The sequence below is a fragment of the Coregonus lavaretus genome, assembly GCF_964263955.1.
Source record: "Coregonus lavaretus genome assembly, chromosome: 13".
NCBI lineage: Eukaryota > Metazoa > Chordata > Actinopteri > Salmoniformes > Salmonidae > Coregonus > Coregonus lavaretus.
Window position 1 is genome coordinate 11,942,046 of NC_140000.1, and position 16,798 is coordinate 11,958,843.

The 16,798-nt window shown below is 40.6% G+C and overlaps 1 protein-coding gene across 1 annotated transcript in view; it reads left to right on the forward strand.

Moving 5' to 3' along the window:
• Positions 1 to 10,704: 10,704 nt before the first annotated feature.
• LOC311140497 (cell adhesion molecule CEACAM1-like) overlaps positions 10,705 to 16,798 on the forward strand; it is a 48,536-nt gene continuing 42,442 nt past the window's right edge. The window contains exon 1 of the mRNA XM_084175577.1: positions 10,705 to 10,930. Within this exon, the coding sequence (XP_084031703.1) occupies positions 10,885 to 10,930 (46 nt within the window). The 5' untranslated portion in view covers positions 10,705 to 10,884. The remainder of the gene's footprint in view (positions 10,931 to 16,798) is intronic.

The window sequence follows — 16,798 nt, forward strand, 5'->3', positions numbered from 1 at the left end:
GAGTATAAAGGTACAAATAACTAGTATGACTAAACTGAAACATTTGAACTGATATAACTGAACTGTAACGTTTGATGTTTGACATAGCATAATACTGGTTTTAAATAATTAAGTTGAAGCAATTTGGTTTATTTTTTGATTTAACGTTTGATTTTTGACACTGTAAAATACTGGTTTTAAATAATTAGGCTGAAAAAATTTGGTTTATCGTTGAAATATAAATATGTACAGAGTTTAACTAATTAGGTGGGAATAATTTGATTTAAATAAATAGATTAACGTACTTTAAATAATGGACGAATATTACAAATTAAAACGAAAAACATGACTACCAGTGGAGAAGCGGAAAGAACATTGAAGGTTTTAAAATCCACACTTGAAATTAATGGAGGAAAGGACAGGAAGGAATGGAAGAGGCGAGGAGAGAAACTATATAAGGAATGGATAAAAGATGGTAGTATTAATTAACCCGATGGACTCCCGGTTGATGGGGAGCCCTGCAGAATATTGGATACTTTAAAACGAAAAACAGACAAAACCTCTTCTGGTTGTATAGAGGAGGGAGAACCCATTCCTGAGACTGTCAGGAATTATCAAGATTACGTTGTGGGGATAAACTCCTCCGTAGAGTAGGAGATAATTCTGGGGGACTAGTCAAGAATACCTTTACAGGGAGGGGTGATTCCAGGTGTTGTGGTGTGAAGCTGTTTTGAATTACCTGTTATATTGACTTGTTATATAGAAGAGGTGGCTAAGGGATTTTTAACAGTACCAACCATGGGGGGCAAATCCTCACAAGAGGTCCCAGAATTTACTGGGGACGAGAAATACTTGATGTAATTAAAATGGAATCCAGGGATGGAAGAAATCTCCATTATGTAACCAGGTGGAGGGAGAGGTATGGTTTTGAGGGACGTCTGGACGCAGATAAACTCGAATCCATGCTTAAACAGATACATAAGGTGTGTAAAGGAGAAAGAAGCAGTGAGAGAGAGAGAGAGAGAGTAGGAGGGGGCCAGTACCCACTGATAGCCTTACCTAATCTATTGGCGGGGAATGAAAGAGGCCCCAGCAACCTTAGATGTATACAGTAATAATAATAATAATATGCCATTTAGCAGACAGGCCATGAACATAGAGGACGTGGCCAGAGCGGTAGAAGGAATGACCCACCCCAAAACAGGAATAGTAAGGTTTGGGCTGCCGTTAGAGGGCAATGGGTTTCAGGGGATGCCCAGAGGACACTTTTGCCATGGGCCAATCACGGAGAGTATGTTGGGAAAATAACTGAATTGTGTAATAGCCTGAGAGAGACATGCAATCCATCATGAGCAGAATAACAGACAGGACAGAGCCAAAAAAAGAGCAGAAAGGAGCAGAGTACCTAATGGCCACTCTTGGGGAAATAGCGGGTAAAGGCAGGGAAAAGTGAAGGCTACAGCGGGGGAGGTCGATGCTTCAACTGTAACAAAGGAGGGCATTTCGCCAGAGAGTGTGAGGCCCCATGCAGATACTGTGGTAAGACAGGCCATAACTATTTTCAATGCAAACCCAAAGGAAAAGGAAAGAAAGAAAAAAGAGGGAAGCCTTACAGAAGTCTATTTTCCAGCTTTGAATGTGAGGAAGAGGAAGATAAGGCATGACTTTAGTCCTTGAGGGAGAAAGAGTAGACTCTAGTGAGGGGAAGACTAAGGAACCCTTTGATCCAAATTGTGAGGTGTTTGAATTGGCTGCTATTGACTTAGCACTTCAACAGGAACATAAACCTTATTTGACATTGACAGTAATGTGAAGAACATTTAATTCCTTTGTGATACGGGAGCCTGCAGGACAGCAATCTGTGCAACAGACAAACCAGATGGAGTCAGGATTGATGGGGAGAAAATCATGGCCTCTGGTCATCAATTTATTGAAAGGTTATCAGCCCCAATAACCCTAAAACATGACCAATGAGGAGGAGAGGCAACCATACCCATCCTGATATCTAAGCTGTGTCCGGTAAATTTACTAGGACGTGATGTAATGACTAAATTGAATGTGGCCGTCATTTCCACTGAGAGGGGAATGAAAGTACATATAGTCAGAGACAATATGGTGGTCTGTGGGGAAGGGGAGCCAAGTTATTGGTATAGTCAAGATTTGTTAAGGGGGGAATAACTGATATTCCCCGAACCTTGATGGAACTTGCTGATGATGTAGTACCAGGCCCCACTAAAATGTCCCCTGATGACCTACACTGTACTCTCTGGTATAACCAACACCCAGGTCCAGATGCAATCTATGAGGAAGCATTATTTAAAACCACAGAAAGGACTATAGCCTTGAAATGGTTTCACTATGACAACACCCACGCAGCAGTGGAGGTGGAACTAGGGCCCCAAAGTTCAGGGAAAGATGGAGCCCACATGTGTCCCTAGCAAAGGAGCCAGCAGAGGACTGGAAAGACATGGGCCAGTGGGTATCCAAGGGTAAGAGGATCACTGATTGGGTCAATATTGTGAGTGGAGATCAACACAGCCCATCCACAGATAGGTATCGTCGGAAATTGAATTGGAGAGCCAATTCAGTTCCCGAAGTACATTTAGATGAGAATAGCAGATGCTGAGGAGAGGAATACCTGTTGACAGAACAACAGGAGTCAGACTTAAAAGAAGTTCCAGATCATTTGTGGTCCCAGGGTCCAGCAGACGTAGGATTAATAAAAGGGGTAATTCCAGTACAGGTGATACCCAAATCTAATCATAGGCCATATCAGAAGCAATACCCTATGAAACCAGAAGCAATAAAAGGTTTGCAGTTTACCAAGAGCAGATTGGGAGGGACCTTGAGGGAGGGCCAATTCTCGGGGAGATAGTGAGGCCAGAAACAAAGGTGCAGTGTCCTGGAAATCACAGTCTGTTTTTTTTTATTTTTAGTTCTGCTGGGAGTACATTTGATGATGGGGTTTTGTGTTGAATTAGAGGCTAGAGACTTCATAAAATAGTAATTGGAATAATAATTATGTATTAACTTGCTCACCCAAACGTAGACATACAGTAGGTCATGGGTGAGACATAATTAATATAATATTGTACCATTAAGGAACGTCAATCACTACATTGGATATTAATACTATGGAGATAAATTGGCACAACTCTGTGATAATCTGAGAGAATATTATCACAGACATGCCGACTTCTCCAAAGTCCACGAGTGTAAGCAGGGAGACAGTGAGACTATTAGTCAATACCTAGAGAGACTGAGAGATGTGTTCAATGCAAACATCGGATTTATTAAACAGTAGGTGAACACACGCAGAGTTAGAGAGAAGAACTAGACCAATAGGGTCTGGGGATCACCTCTGTTAACGAAGATCTCCTACCCCGACCTATCATCACTGTAGTGTGTTCTCAAGGTGTGAGTATGGGGTAGTACCAAGCAGAAAGACTGAGGACAGGAGAAGGTTGGCGGTTTTTGGGAATATGGGTGACATGAGCTGCATCATAGTCTCGGCAATGGTCTTGATATGTCAAGATCCACCACTAATTACGCTATGCCCTTAACATTGTTAAGAAGTAAAAGAGAAGAGAAGCAACCCGACATACTGACCGTCAAGGACGAGTGGCCTACAAAATGGGAGTCAGAGAAGGGCAGACTGTCAGATTCAAAATAAGGGTTAGGGACGTAGCCAACGGGTGGGGTACATGTCAATAAGCAAATTTGGATTATAAAATCCCATTATATTCGTGTTCAGCCCCCACGGCGGATTGTTCCTAGACTCAAGTGTTTAAACACACTTGGGGACGGGGATATGAGACCGGGCGGGACTGAACATCCAGATGGGGGGTAAAGAGAAACAAAGACATCACCAATTATCAATTGAAGATAGTAGTAATGTGACAGACTTAAGTTCGGAAGCACAGGAGAGAATTCTTAACCTTACAGCCCCTGTAACCGATGTGTGGTGGGCGTGTGCCAGTAAAGGCAGTATAAGGTAGAGAATTCAAAAAGGATGGATAGATACGTGCGCCCTGGTTCTACTGGTTCCGCTAGTTAGAATTAGTCACCAGGAACCAAGGATTAATCAGATGTAGGAGGAGTTTTAACAAGAAGGAGAATAGCCCTATTTAGATGGATGCGATTGGGATACCAAGGGGGGTATCGGATGGATACCGAGCTATGAAACAATTAGGGGAAGGGTTTACTACCACATTCTTTTGGTGGGTGACAAACAAAATTGTGGATTGGATTAATTATATCTATTACGACCAACAACGATTTATTGGCTAGACTAGGGATGCAGCAAAAGGGATCTCTGAACAATTATCCGCCATCTCACTCATGACTTAGTAAAAGAGGTTGGCTCTAGATTAGGCAGAAAGGGGCGGTGTCTATAGAATGGTAAGCCATTGTTGTACATTTATCCCAAACAATACCAGTCCTGACGGGAGTATCTCTAAAGCCCTAGTTGGTTTAGATAAACTATCAGCTGAAATGAAGAGCATGGCTAGAGTGGAGGAAAACTGACTGTTTTCCTGGTTGGGGGAGTGGTTTGGTAAGTATGCTGCACTGGTGGTTACTGGATTTCTGACCCTAATCGTTATGTTTTTAATTTTGATGTGTTGCGCTGCCTGTATTATCCCTTGTCTAAGAAAGTCTGTTACAGATGTCGTGGATGCTGCTGGTATGATGCCCTTGCTGGAGGCACAAGAAGGAGATGCAGACACTGAGTCTAACTTTCAAAGGAAACTGGGGTTGACAAAAGATTACCCTTGGTTTGCTATTGGTGAGGTGGTGGAGTGACACCCTAGTGGGTGTCTAAAGTGAGAATCAAAATTCCCTGTTTGTGTTTTTATGTTTTATAAATCCATTTTAACTATTGTGAATGTTTGTCTTTCCTTATGTGAAGGTTTGAAGTTCCTGGGTGGCTGGTAGCCAACCTAGTACAAGTTAAGTGTAGATGGAAGGACTGAAGGCCTTTTTATTATCATTATTGCCTATTAATAAAAGTGTGATTATTTTTGTTTGTATTGTATTTTAATAAGTGACACCCTAGTGGGTGTCAAAAGGGGGAATCCTAAATTTCCCTGAAATTTCTTATTTTGGGTTCACACCCAGCGGGTGTGAAAAGAGGGATTGTTGGGATCTATTTTCTTATAATTAGATGTGATGCCTAGCTTAAAAAGAATACATTAATGATTAAACATAATAGGTTTGTGCTGTACTGATTGTTTAACATAACAAGCTGTGACTAATGTGAGGAACCGTTAGGGGGGAGGCTGAGATAGACTTGTGACACACACACACACACACTGCCTCTTTGTTAAACCGCTCAAGGACATGTGTACTGCAACAATGAAGAAGAAGAAACTATGTCTGTGGGTGCTGACTCTCGAGACAAGTTGCAAAAACAACTAATGCCCGGCAACAGTGAAGCGCCAAGGGGCTGGGACCAGCCTGTGCACCAACAATAGGCTGGGTAAGTTTAAACCACACCCAGCCTCTACTCTGACAGGCCCAGCAAGGAGCGGGAACTATCTCTGTCTGGAGAATGTAAAGAAGAACTTGTGATGCAGTTCTCAGTTCCCTGTCTGCCCTGCGTGGTGTTTCAGTGAGCCCGTATATACGAACATCATATTTATCATTCAAGTGTTTGCATTAATTAAAATACTAGTATATCTTCGAAGACGTGTGTTGACCTCTTTTGTTCCAATACCAGATTCGAATGGACGCAACCTAACAATTGGTGACCACCGACGTGATCTGGTAGAGGGACTTCGCTGGAAATTGTCTGGCTGATTGGACATCGCTGTCATTGGACGGTGTGTTTCACAAAGAGTCCGGACAACTAAAAACAGGTAAGCAGACACCTATTGTTATATAACTAAAGTTCTGCACATTGGCTTCATCCAAATTAATTTTGTGAAACACCAGTTTGATGTAAGTGAACTAAATTCTGAATGATTATGAGTAGATAAGAAATATTGTGACATGCAAACCTGTGGTGAATGTGAAACCATGGTACCATAGAGTATTGTTCTACCGGTGAGGTCCGTAACTACGAGGGTACGGCTAGGTTCGGGGAAAATACTGAAATCTCTCGGCGTGGTCCGTAACTAGGCCCCTTAGTTCCAGTGAAGGGAAATCTTAACCTTACAGCATACCATGACATTCTAGATGATTCGGTGCTTCCAACTTAGTGGCAACAGTTTGGGGAAGGCCCTTTCCTATTTTAGCATGACAATGCCCCCGTGCGCAAAGCGAGGTCCATAAAGAAATGGTTTGTCGAGATCGGTGTGGAAGAACTTAACTGGCCTGCACAGAGCCCTGACCTCAACTCCATCGAACACCTTTGGGATGAATTGGAATGCCGACTGCGAGCCAGGCCTAATCGCCGAACATCCGGGCCCGACCTCACTAATGCTCTTGTGGCTAAATGGAAGCGACTCGCCGCAGCAATGTTCCAACACCTAGTGGAAAGCCTTTCCAGAAGAGTGGAGGCTGTCATCGCAGCAAAGGGTCCCCAACTCCATATTAATGCCCATGATTTTGGAATGAGATGTTCAACGAGCACTGTAGTGCACTATTATTCTGTCTCTCACTGTTCAAATAAACCTACCATTAAAATTATAGACTGATCATGTCTTTGTCAGTGGGCAAACGTACAAAATCTGCAGGGGATCAAATACTTTTTTCCCTCACTGTAGGTTCGGAAATGACCATGTCTCAACAGCAGAGATGAAGAGCTTTGTATCCTGTAGCCTCTCATCTCCCGCCTGGGCTTGGGGCAGCGGTCATGTTTCTCCTCCCTGGAGTTGCATGGCTCTGTTTCGAAATGCCGCCTTTTAATGCAGGTAACCAGCCAATGTAGAAATGCCAGGTGGAGGTCTGCTGACAACACACTACATGACCAAAAGTATGTCGAACATCTCATTCAAAAAATCACAACCTTTTACATATGAGTTAGCTTACTTGTACACTTTGAAATATGAAATTGTGTTGAATCTTTGAAGTTAAGTGTTAACTATTATTCAAGGTGAACTAGTGTCGATGTTGATTAATCACAGATCACAATCCTGCAGTGAAGAGGGAAAGGGAATCTGTCTCTAATTGGTCTGTTTCTGTGTTGTATTCTAAAATGAACAGTTCCTTTTTGTTCAGTCATAAGCTCTCCGGTTAGTTTTATTTGGCTGTCACTATTTTAAGGATATCAGCCATGTGAACCCATTTTGCAGCTGATAATGACTTGCAACACCAATGCAGCCATAGGCCTACAGCAGTGGTTCCCAAGTCCAGACCTTGAGTACCCCCAACAGCAAACATTTTTGTTGTAGCCTCGGACAAACATATAGTGGCTTGCAAAAGTATTCACCCCCTTTGGCATTTTTCCTATTTTGTAGCCTTACAACATGAAATTAAAATATATTTTTTGGGGGTTTGTATCATTTGATTTACACAACATGCCAACCACTTTGAAGATGCAAAATAGTTTTTTGGTGAAACAAACAAGAAATAAGACAAGAAAACAGAATACTTGAGCGTGATAACTATTCACCCCCCCCCAAAGTCAATACTTTGTAGAGCCACCTTTTGCAGCAATTACAGCTGTCTCTTGGGGTATGTCTCTATAAGCTTGGCACAACTAGCCACTGGGATTTTTGCCCATTCTTCAAGGCAAAACTCCAGCTCCTTCAAGTTGGATGGGTTCCACTGGTGTACAGCAATCTTTAAGTCATAACACAGATTCTCAATTGGATTGAGGTCTGGGCTTTGACTAGGCCATTCCAAGACATTTAAATGTTTCCCCTTAAACCACTTGATTTTTGCTTTAGCAGTATCCTTATGGCAATTGTCCTGCTGGAAGGTGAACCGCCGTCCCAGTCTCACATCTCTGGAAGACTTAAACAGGTTTCCCTCAAGAATTTCCTTGTATTTAGTGCCAACCATCATTCCTTCAATTCTGACCAGTTTCCCAGTCCCTGCCGATGAAAAACATCCACACAGCATGATGCTGCCACCACCATGCTTCACTGTGGGGATGGTGTTCTCAGGGTGATGAGAGGTGTTGGGTTTGCGCCAGACATAGAGTTGTCCTTGATGGCCAAAAAGCTCAATTTTAGTCTCATCTCACCAGAGTACCTTGTTCCATATGTTTGGGGAGTCTCCCACATGCCTTTTGGCGAACACCAAATGTGTTTACTTGTTTATTTATTCAAGCAATGGCTTTTTTTCTGGCCACTCTTCCGTAAAGCCAAGCTCTGTGGAGTGTACGGTTTAAAGTGGTCCTATGGACAGATACTCCAATCTCCGCTGTGGAGCTTTGCAGCTCCTTCAGGGTTATCTTTGGTCTCTTTGTTGCCTCTCTGATTAATGCCCTTCTTGCCTGGTCCGTGAGTTTTGGTGGACGGCCCTCTCTCTGGCAGGTTTGTTGTGGTGCCATATTCTTTCCATTTTTTAAATAATGGATTTAATGGTGTTCCGTGGGATGTTCAAAGTTTCTGATATTTTTTTATAACCCAACTCTGATCTGTACTTCTTTACAACTTTGTCCCTGACCTGATTGGAGAGCTCCTTGGTCTTCTTGGTGCCGCTTGCTTGGTGGTGCCCTTTGCTTAGTGGTGTTGCAGACTCTGGGGCCTTTCAGAACAGGTGTATATATACTGAGATCATGTGACAGATCATATGACACTTAGATTGCACACAGGTGGACTTTATTTAACTAATTATGTGACTTCTGAAGGTAATTGGTTGCACCAGATATTATTTAGGGGCTTCGTAGCAAAGGGGGTGAATACATATTCACGCACCACATTTCAGTTATAATTTTTTTGAATGTTTTGAAAAAAGTTGTTTTTTTAATTTCACTTCACCAATTTGGACTATTTTGTGTATGTCCATTACATGAAATCCAAATAAAAATAAATTTAAATTCCAGGTTGCAATGCAACAAAATAGGAAAAATGCCAAGGGGGCTGAATACGTTAGCTAGGCACTGTAACAAATTAAAGCATAATGATAAGGGGGACCTCTGGTGGTAGGTGTGGGGACTGTACTGTAAATAGTAAATACACGTTTTTTTGTGCACTGTATTGTCAATTATGCTGCAAAAATACACCGAAGCTCGATACTTAAATGTTTTAAATGATGTAAAAACAGAGTAATAAAGATTGACATCTATTTCTCCATCAACTTTGTTGTTCTTTGTGTCAAGTGTGACCAGAAATATGTTGATATGACATTCAGTTAATTCATTTCTACAAAGCTGGATGATGGTTCTAAAATATCCTACAGTGATTTCAGTGCTAGAGAAGGATTAGGATTAAGCGCAGGTGTTTATTATATATAATATATCATTCCAAATGAATGTAAATTGTGCTTCATTTACTATCGGAAAATACCCCAAGACCAAAGTCCACTATGTTTATCAGTCAAAGCCTGCAAACCAATAGAGGGCAACATTGTTGAACAGGCTCAGTTAATGTAAAACCAGACACAGCTTCCTTATTAGTGGTTGTGGAGGTGGAGTTTGTGGTACAAATAGGGAAGTTTGTTCCTTTTTGAAGTGATGAATACATTTAACATTTCTTCCTCATAACAGGTTTTAATATTACTGTAAAGTGCTCTTATTCTAGCCTTGTCTTCTATACTTATTGTGGAGACATACCTTCAGTCTGAATCACAGACATTTAAAAAATCAGAAGAGATGGAACACGCTGCAGTAATTTCTCTCACTATTGCAATACTCTCAGGAGCGATTTAAAGGGACAATCAGCAGTTGAAACAATAACAAAGCATTATCCTCACCCTTATTTTGATAAAAGCTGAGGGATGGGGCTGGAGAAATGCTACCACTCTCAATTTCATAATCCGAGCTATGGATGTAAGGACTGACCATCCATGATATCAAAAGTATAGTTTTAACCATGTTTTGAGACTTAATAGTGTTTAATTACATTTTGATTATAAATATTGGAGTAAAACAAGCTTTTGGGATCTGATGGGGAACTACAGTTGAACTAAGCTCATGAAGCATGTATAAGTTATATTCTTTAAGAATCAATAGGTACATATCATTAACTTATAAGTCCAAAAATGGATGTAGAAGCTGTAGATTGCCCCTTTTAAGAGGGACAATTGATCTAAAAAAGGAGAAGTAAGTAGAGAAAAGTGCAATGGACATAAATTGTTATTCAGTTTTGGATCACTTTTATGGAGCTACCTTTATAAAAAATAAAAGAAATACATTTTCATTATTCTTCAATATTCACAAATGTACCATTTGAATGGCATTATCTATTCACCTTTGTATGACGCCTGATATTAGTGACAATCCTTTAAGTATTTGTCAATAATGTATATTTTGTATCTATGTTATATTAAGAATAATTGAGACAATATTGATTCCTGATGGTGGTGGTTAGTTATAGGATATGTAGTCCCTCCTACTGAGGAAGCATCTTAAACTAACCTATTTTCTATCTAAAGGTACAAACTTCTATTTCGACAGCCTGAACCTGACACTGTTGGTTGGGCTGGAGAAATGTCATCACTGTCAAATTCAGGGTTTGAAGGTTCTGTTTTAACAATGATGGATTATCAAACTGTTGCTTTACTAAATACCTCAACACCAAAGTCCAGTATTGTTGTCTATATAATCAGCATACTATTATACCAGTAGAGGGCAACACTGTATGACAGGGAAAACCTCACACAGCTTCCTTATTGAAGCGTCATTGCAGTTATTCATTTGTTCCGTTGTGCTGCAGTATCACTTATGAAGACATTTTAAACCAATTTTATATAATATTATGATCACAAAGCAAAGAGTCTGGTATTACTGAATACCCTTATTATTTGTTTGGACATATTCAATCGGAATCACCAACACTTGTTACATCAGGAGAGATGGAAGCAGCTACTGTAGTGTCTCTCACCATGGCAGTACTTTCAGGTAAGTCTTTACCTGCCGTTCTCCACAGACACAGACACAGACACACAAAGGTAAAACAGGGATGTTAACTGCATAGTGGAGAGAGGTGCAAGAGAAGTGTTTAGCTTTTAGTTATTAGTTTACCTTCATTGTTATTTTTCTTCTCCCTACCCAGCTACCAAAATTACTTTCCAGGACGTGACCACAAAGTTATTTTAGTCACTACATAAGTCATGATAACATTATTGTGAAACTTACAGACAATGTTCCAAAATGCTTTTCTATCATTCCGATTGTAACGTCATATGAAGACAAACCATAGCTCTAAATGTAACGTTATGAAATGTTCCTAGGATATCTCCAAAATAACATGACATTCAGAACCTTTCATGGACTACCAAGGAACATTTTTAATGTTCCCATGATGTCTGTATAGCGACCTGATATTTATAACCTCTATAATACTTATTAGAAATATCATGAATGTGCCTATAATGTCCCAAACGGGCTATGGTACCTCTGGAAGACTGAAGGGGAATGTTACAAATGTCTCAGTTATGTTCCTTGTTAGCTGGGTAGTTTGCAAAGAAGTGTGAGATCAACCTTTCTTGTATGTTCTTCTTTGGTAACACTGTACATTAAGTTGCACATATTACTATGTAACTACACACATTGGAACGACTGTGTAATTACAAATCCACTTGCTGAAGCTTATTCCACATGTGTAATTATTCATTATATATTTTGTTGTTACACATTTTCTTGTTCCGCTATGAAACTAATACGTTTTGTAATTACATGTTTGAAAGTCACTTGTGAATTACCATGTTAATAATTCCAACCAAAATGTGACATTGTTACACGTAACTATCATAGACATTAAAACCAGAAGATAATGATAACGCTGACGTCATCCACGTATTCCTAAGTGATATTCCTGATGGCACATGAAGCCATCAGGAATATAACTCCCCTTGGCATATGACTGTAAGTCGCTTTGGAGAAATGCGTCTGCTAAATGGCATATTATTATTATTATTATTTGTCCTTTTTTGTTGCCTTACAACCTGGATGTAAATAGATTTTTTCGGGGTTTGTATCTTTTGATTTACACAACATGCCTACCACTTTGAAGATGCAAAATATGTTTTATTGTGAAACAAACAAGAAATAAGAAAACTGAAATCTTGAACGTGCATAACTATTCACCCCCCCATAGTCAATATTTTGTAGAGCCACCTTTTGCAGCAATTACAGCTGCAAGTCTCTTGGGGTGCAAAACTGCACCAGCTCCTTCAAGTTGGATGGGTTCCGCTGGTGTACAGCAATCTTTAAGTCATAACACAGATTCTCAATTGGATTGAGGTCTGGGCTTTGACTAGACCCTTCCAAGACATTTAAATGTTTCCCATTAAACCACTCAAGTGTTGCTTTAGCAGAATGCTTAGGGTCATTGTCCTGCTGGAAGGTGAACCTCCGTCCCCAGTCTCAAATCTCTGGACGACTGAAACAGGTTTCCCTCAAGAATTTCCATGTATTTAGGGCCATCCATCATTCCTTCAATTCTGACCAGTTTCCCAGTCCCTGCAGATGAAAAACATCCCCACTGCATGATGCTGCCACCACCATACTTCACTGTGGGGATGATGTTCTCGGGGTGATGAGAGGTGTTGGGTTTGCGCCAGACAAAGCATTTTCCTTGATGCCCAAAAAGCTCAATTCTAGTCTCATCTGACCAGAGTACCTTCTTCCATATGTTTGAGGAGTCTCCCACATGCTTTTTGGCGAACACCAAACATGTTTGCTTATTTTTTTCTTTAAACAATGCCTTTTTTCTGACCTCTCTTCCGTAAAGCCCAGCTCTGTGGAGTGTACGGCTTAATGTGGTCCTACGGACAGAGACTCCAATCTCCGCTGTGGAGCTTTGCAGCTCCTTCAGGGTTATCTTTGGTCTCTTTGTTGCCTCTCTGATGAATGCCCTCCTTGCCTGGTCCGTGAGTTTTGGTGGGCGGCCCTCTCTGGCTGGTTTGTTGTGGTGCCATATTCTTTCAATTTTTTAACAATGGATTTAATGGTGTTCCGTGGGATGTTCAAAGTTTCTGATATTTTTTTATAACCCAACCCTGATCTGTACTTCTCCCCAACTTTGTCCCTGACCTGTTTGGAGAGCTCCTTGGTTTTCATTGTGCCGCTTGCTTAGTGGTGCCCCTTGTTTAGTGGTGTTGCAGACTCTGGGGCCTTTCAGAACAGGTGTATATATATTGAGATCATGTGACACTTAGATCGCACACAGGTGGACTTTATTTAACTAATTATGTGACTTCTGAAGGTAATTGGTTGCACCCGATATTATTTACGGGCTTCATAGCAAAGGGGGTGAATACATATGCATGCACCACTTTTCCGTTATTTATTGTTTTGGAATTTTTTGAAACAAGTAATGTTTTTATTTCACTTCACCAATTTGGACTATTTTGTGTATGTCCATTACATGAAATCCAAATATAAATCCATTTAAATTACAGGTTGTAATGCAACAAAATAGGAAAAATGCCAAGGGGGATGAATACTTTTGCAAGGCACTGTATTTGAATTTGAAGCGTGCCATATTGCTGAATGATCATGGTGATAGTGTCTGTAACTATCAAAGGATCATGGTCGATGTATTCATTTTCATCCTGTCTGAAACAGTCAACCTTAATGTCTATGGCCCCTCCTCGCTGCCTGCTGGCCCGTGATTGGTCTGTGGCAGCAAGTGGTCCTGTTTGACGACAAATGTAATAGTCAGAATGGATCACTATTTAATTAAATATCTTGTTTTGTAGTTAACTTTAAAATAATTCACAGTGGGAATCGAACTTGATCATTATAAACACATTTTAGAGCCCAAAATGGGTGTATATGTTTTGGGGGATTTGTCTGTTCTGGCGATCGTAATTTAAATAGGCTTTCTAGGGCAGACCAGGGCTTTTGGCACCGCTAGGTTGCTACACAGTAGCCGAGCAGTAGAGCTCGTGACTTCACGCTCCAGACCGGACACTGGGGGCCTGGTAACTACACATGGCCAGTATAACCAAAAATCCAGGTATTCAAAGGGTTGATATGGTCTTGATATGTTGATCTTAATAGACTAGGACCTGTTAACAACTCTTGTAACAAGGCACGCGCACACCTTGCCATTAAAACCCCTTAGAGTCGATTGACGCACATTTGCCTCAATCTAAGTAACATAATAAAAAAATCCCCATCAAAATCCTTCATTATAAGCTAGATATATATTTTTGCATTGGATGCGTCTCAATTCATCATATCCGCCAATCTTGCACTTTTGCAACTGCAGTGAAAGGTGGCAGAGCTAGAGCGATGTTTGTCAGAATATGAGACATCCCTAAAATCGGTCTTTTCACGAAAGCGTCAGAACTATTATTACTCTATGGAAAGGGGAGACTCTCGTGAAGAAGATGGTGTTCTCCGTTTTGCTCTATGACCCCCAAAAGTGTCAGAATACTCTTCTGGAGTCGGTACCATCGATGTCCCAACATTCCTTTTGTAGCGTCCAAATCGTTTGGGCTACAAACTAATCTGACCCCCACAAGTGTCACAGGATTCGTCTGAAGGTAACCGGTGCCGGTTGAAAAAAATATATAGAAGTATGAAGGTACAGTGGCTTTGTGCCTACCCGAAAAAGGGATTAAATATGTGTCCCAAAAAAATATATACATATTTCCTGAGCTTTCTTATATCTCCGAGATATAGGACAGACACTTCAAAACCTTGTTTCTTAAGATGTATTTTTGGACTGTCCTTTTTGCCATATCTGAATGTGTTATTCAAGGTGTTTCTATGGGCTGCAGTGGTAAAGGCCAAATTCAATATTTTTTCATAAATAGATATGAAGCAGAGGCAAACAACAAAAATTACATATTTTAAGGCATGGTTTTCATCACAGTTTGAGTACATTTAGCTTCCCCATTCATTTAAATTCATTTATTTCCATATTTTATTCCATAAACATAATTATCTTACATTTAACTTTAAAAACCATGCTAGTTAAAATCATACAAAACATACAAACCAAACAATACAAAAAGGGGCACAGTAAGTGATGCAGCCCAGGAGGCAGGCATCCATTTTTTCCAGTTCTCCATTAAAGCTCAAACTTCATTGGGAAGGCTGTACGGATACGCTTGGTGCCCAAATTGATTACGTATGTCGCGCAGCTGAGAGTCGAGTGTAGACGAACAGATTCAGTTCAGTCAGATGTTCTGGGGTGTATTCATTACGGAAACCATTTACCATTTACAGCACATTCGGAATGTATTCAAACCCCTTGACTTTTTCCTAATTTTGTTACGTTACAGCCTTATTCTAAAATTGATTAAATGAAAACATGTCCTCATCAATCTACACACAATACCACATAATGACAAAGTGAAAACAGGTGTTTAGAAATGTTTGCAAATGTATAAAAAAAAACAACATAAGAGTGTTGGTGGTTCCAAAATTCTTCCATTTAAGCATTATGGAGGCCACTGTGTTCTTCAATGCTGCAGACATTTTTTGATACCCTTTCCCAGATCTGTGTCTCGACACGATCCTATCTCAGAGCTCTACGGACAATTCCTTCGACCTTACGGCTTGGTTTTTGCTCTGACATGCACTGTCAACTGTGTGTGCCTTTCCAAATAATTTCCAATCAATTGAATTTACCACAGGTGGACTCCAATCAAGTTGTAGAAACATCTCAAGGATGATCAATGGAAACAGGATGCACCTTAGCGCAATTTTGAGTCTCATAGCAAAGGGTCTGAATACTTATGTAAATAAGGTATTTATGTTTTTTAAATTTTTAATACATTTGCAAAGATGTCTCAAAACCTGTTTTCGCTTTGTCATTATGGGGTATTGTGTGTAGATTGATGAGGGAGAAAACATTTTAATCAATTTTAGAATAAGGCTGTAACGTAACAAAATGTGGAAAAAGTCAAGGGGTCTGAATACTTTCTGAATGCACTGTAAAAACCAAAGGAAGGCAAACAGCAAAACAAAAGTCTCTACGGGACAAATTTTGCTCCGTTTGCATCCGTTTTGCAACAAAATCAGCGGAATGAATACATCCCAGACAGTGGCGTAGCACAGACTCACGACCACCCTGCAAGGTCTGAGTAAGCTACAGTTTTAGCACTACTTCCCTCTCCTTACTGCGGAAAGACTGTATCATGGTGACATCCAGATGGTTACTACCAATGTTACAAGTTATCTATTTTGTAGGCTGCTATTCTACTCTAAATAAAATCAAGTAGGATGGAACAAATTGGCCATATTAGCTACCGCTAGCGACATGTGATATAGCTTTCCGGTGGGAAGCAACTGCTGCCCAGTGGGTATGAAGCAACTCACGTCGGCAACCATCTCAATACAACACCGTTGTACTGGTCATTCGCACCGGCTTCTCGTAACTTTAGCTAATTGGCATGTCACGGTGACATCCAGATGGTGACAAATACTACAAGTTATTTCTCCCTCGCCCATTGAAATAAACTTTATTTTACACATTTTAACTAAAGCCATGCTGCTGTTGTTGCCAGCTAGCAAGCATAAACTTTCTAGCTAAGGCTCATCAGAAGGACTTACTAAACTAACTGAACCGAATCCATTAATTTTCCATTTGGGCACCAGGCTTGTCCGTGTTGCCTCCCCCAGCTCTCTGCACACTCAGACGCACCATGCCTCCGGACTGCATTCACTTCCTGCACCATGCCTCCGGACTGCATTCACTTCCTGTGGGCGGCCGCTAGAAAAAACAAAACAGGAGTTTAAATATGCACAGTTCAAATCACATGATAAGTCAATCAATCAATAGGAATGCTAGTTATATTAAACATGCAA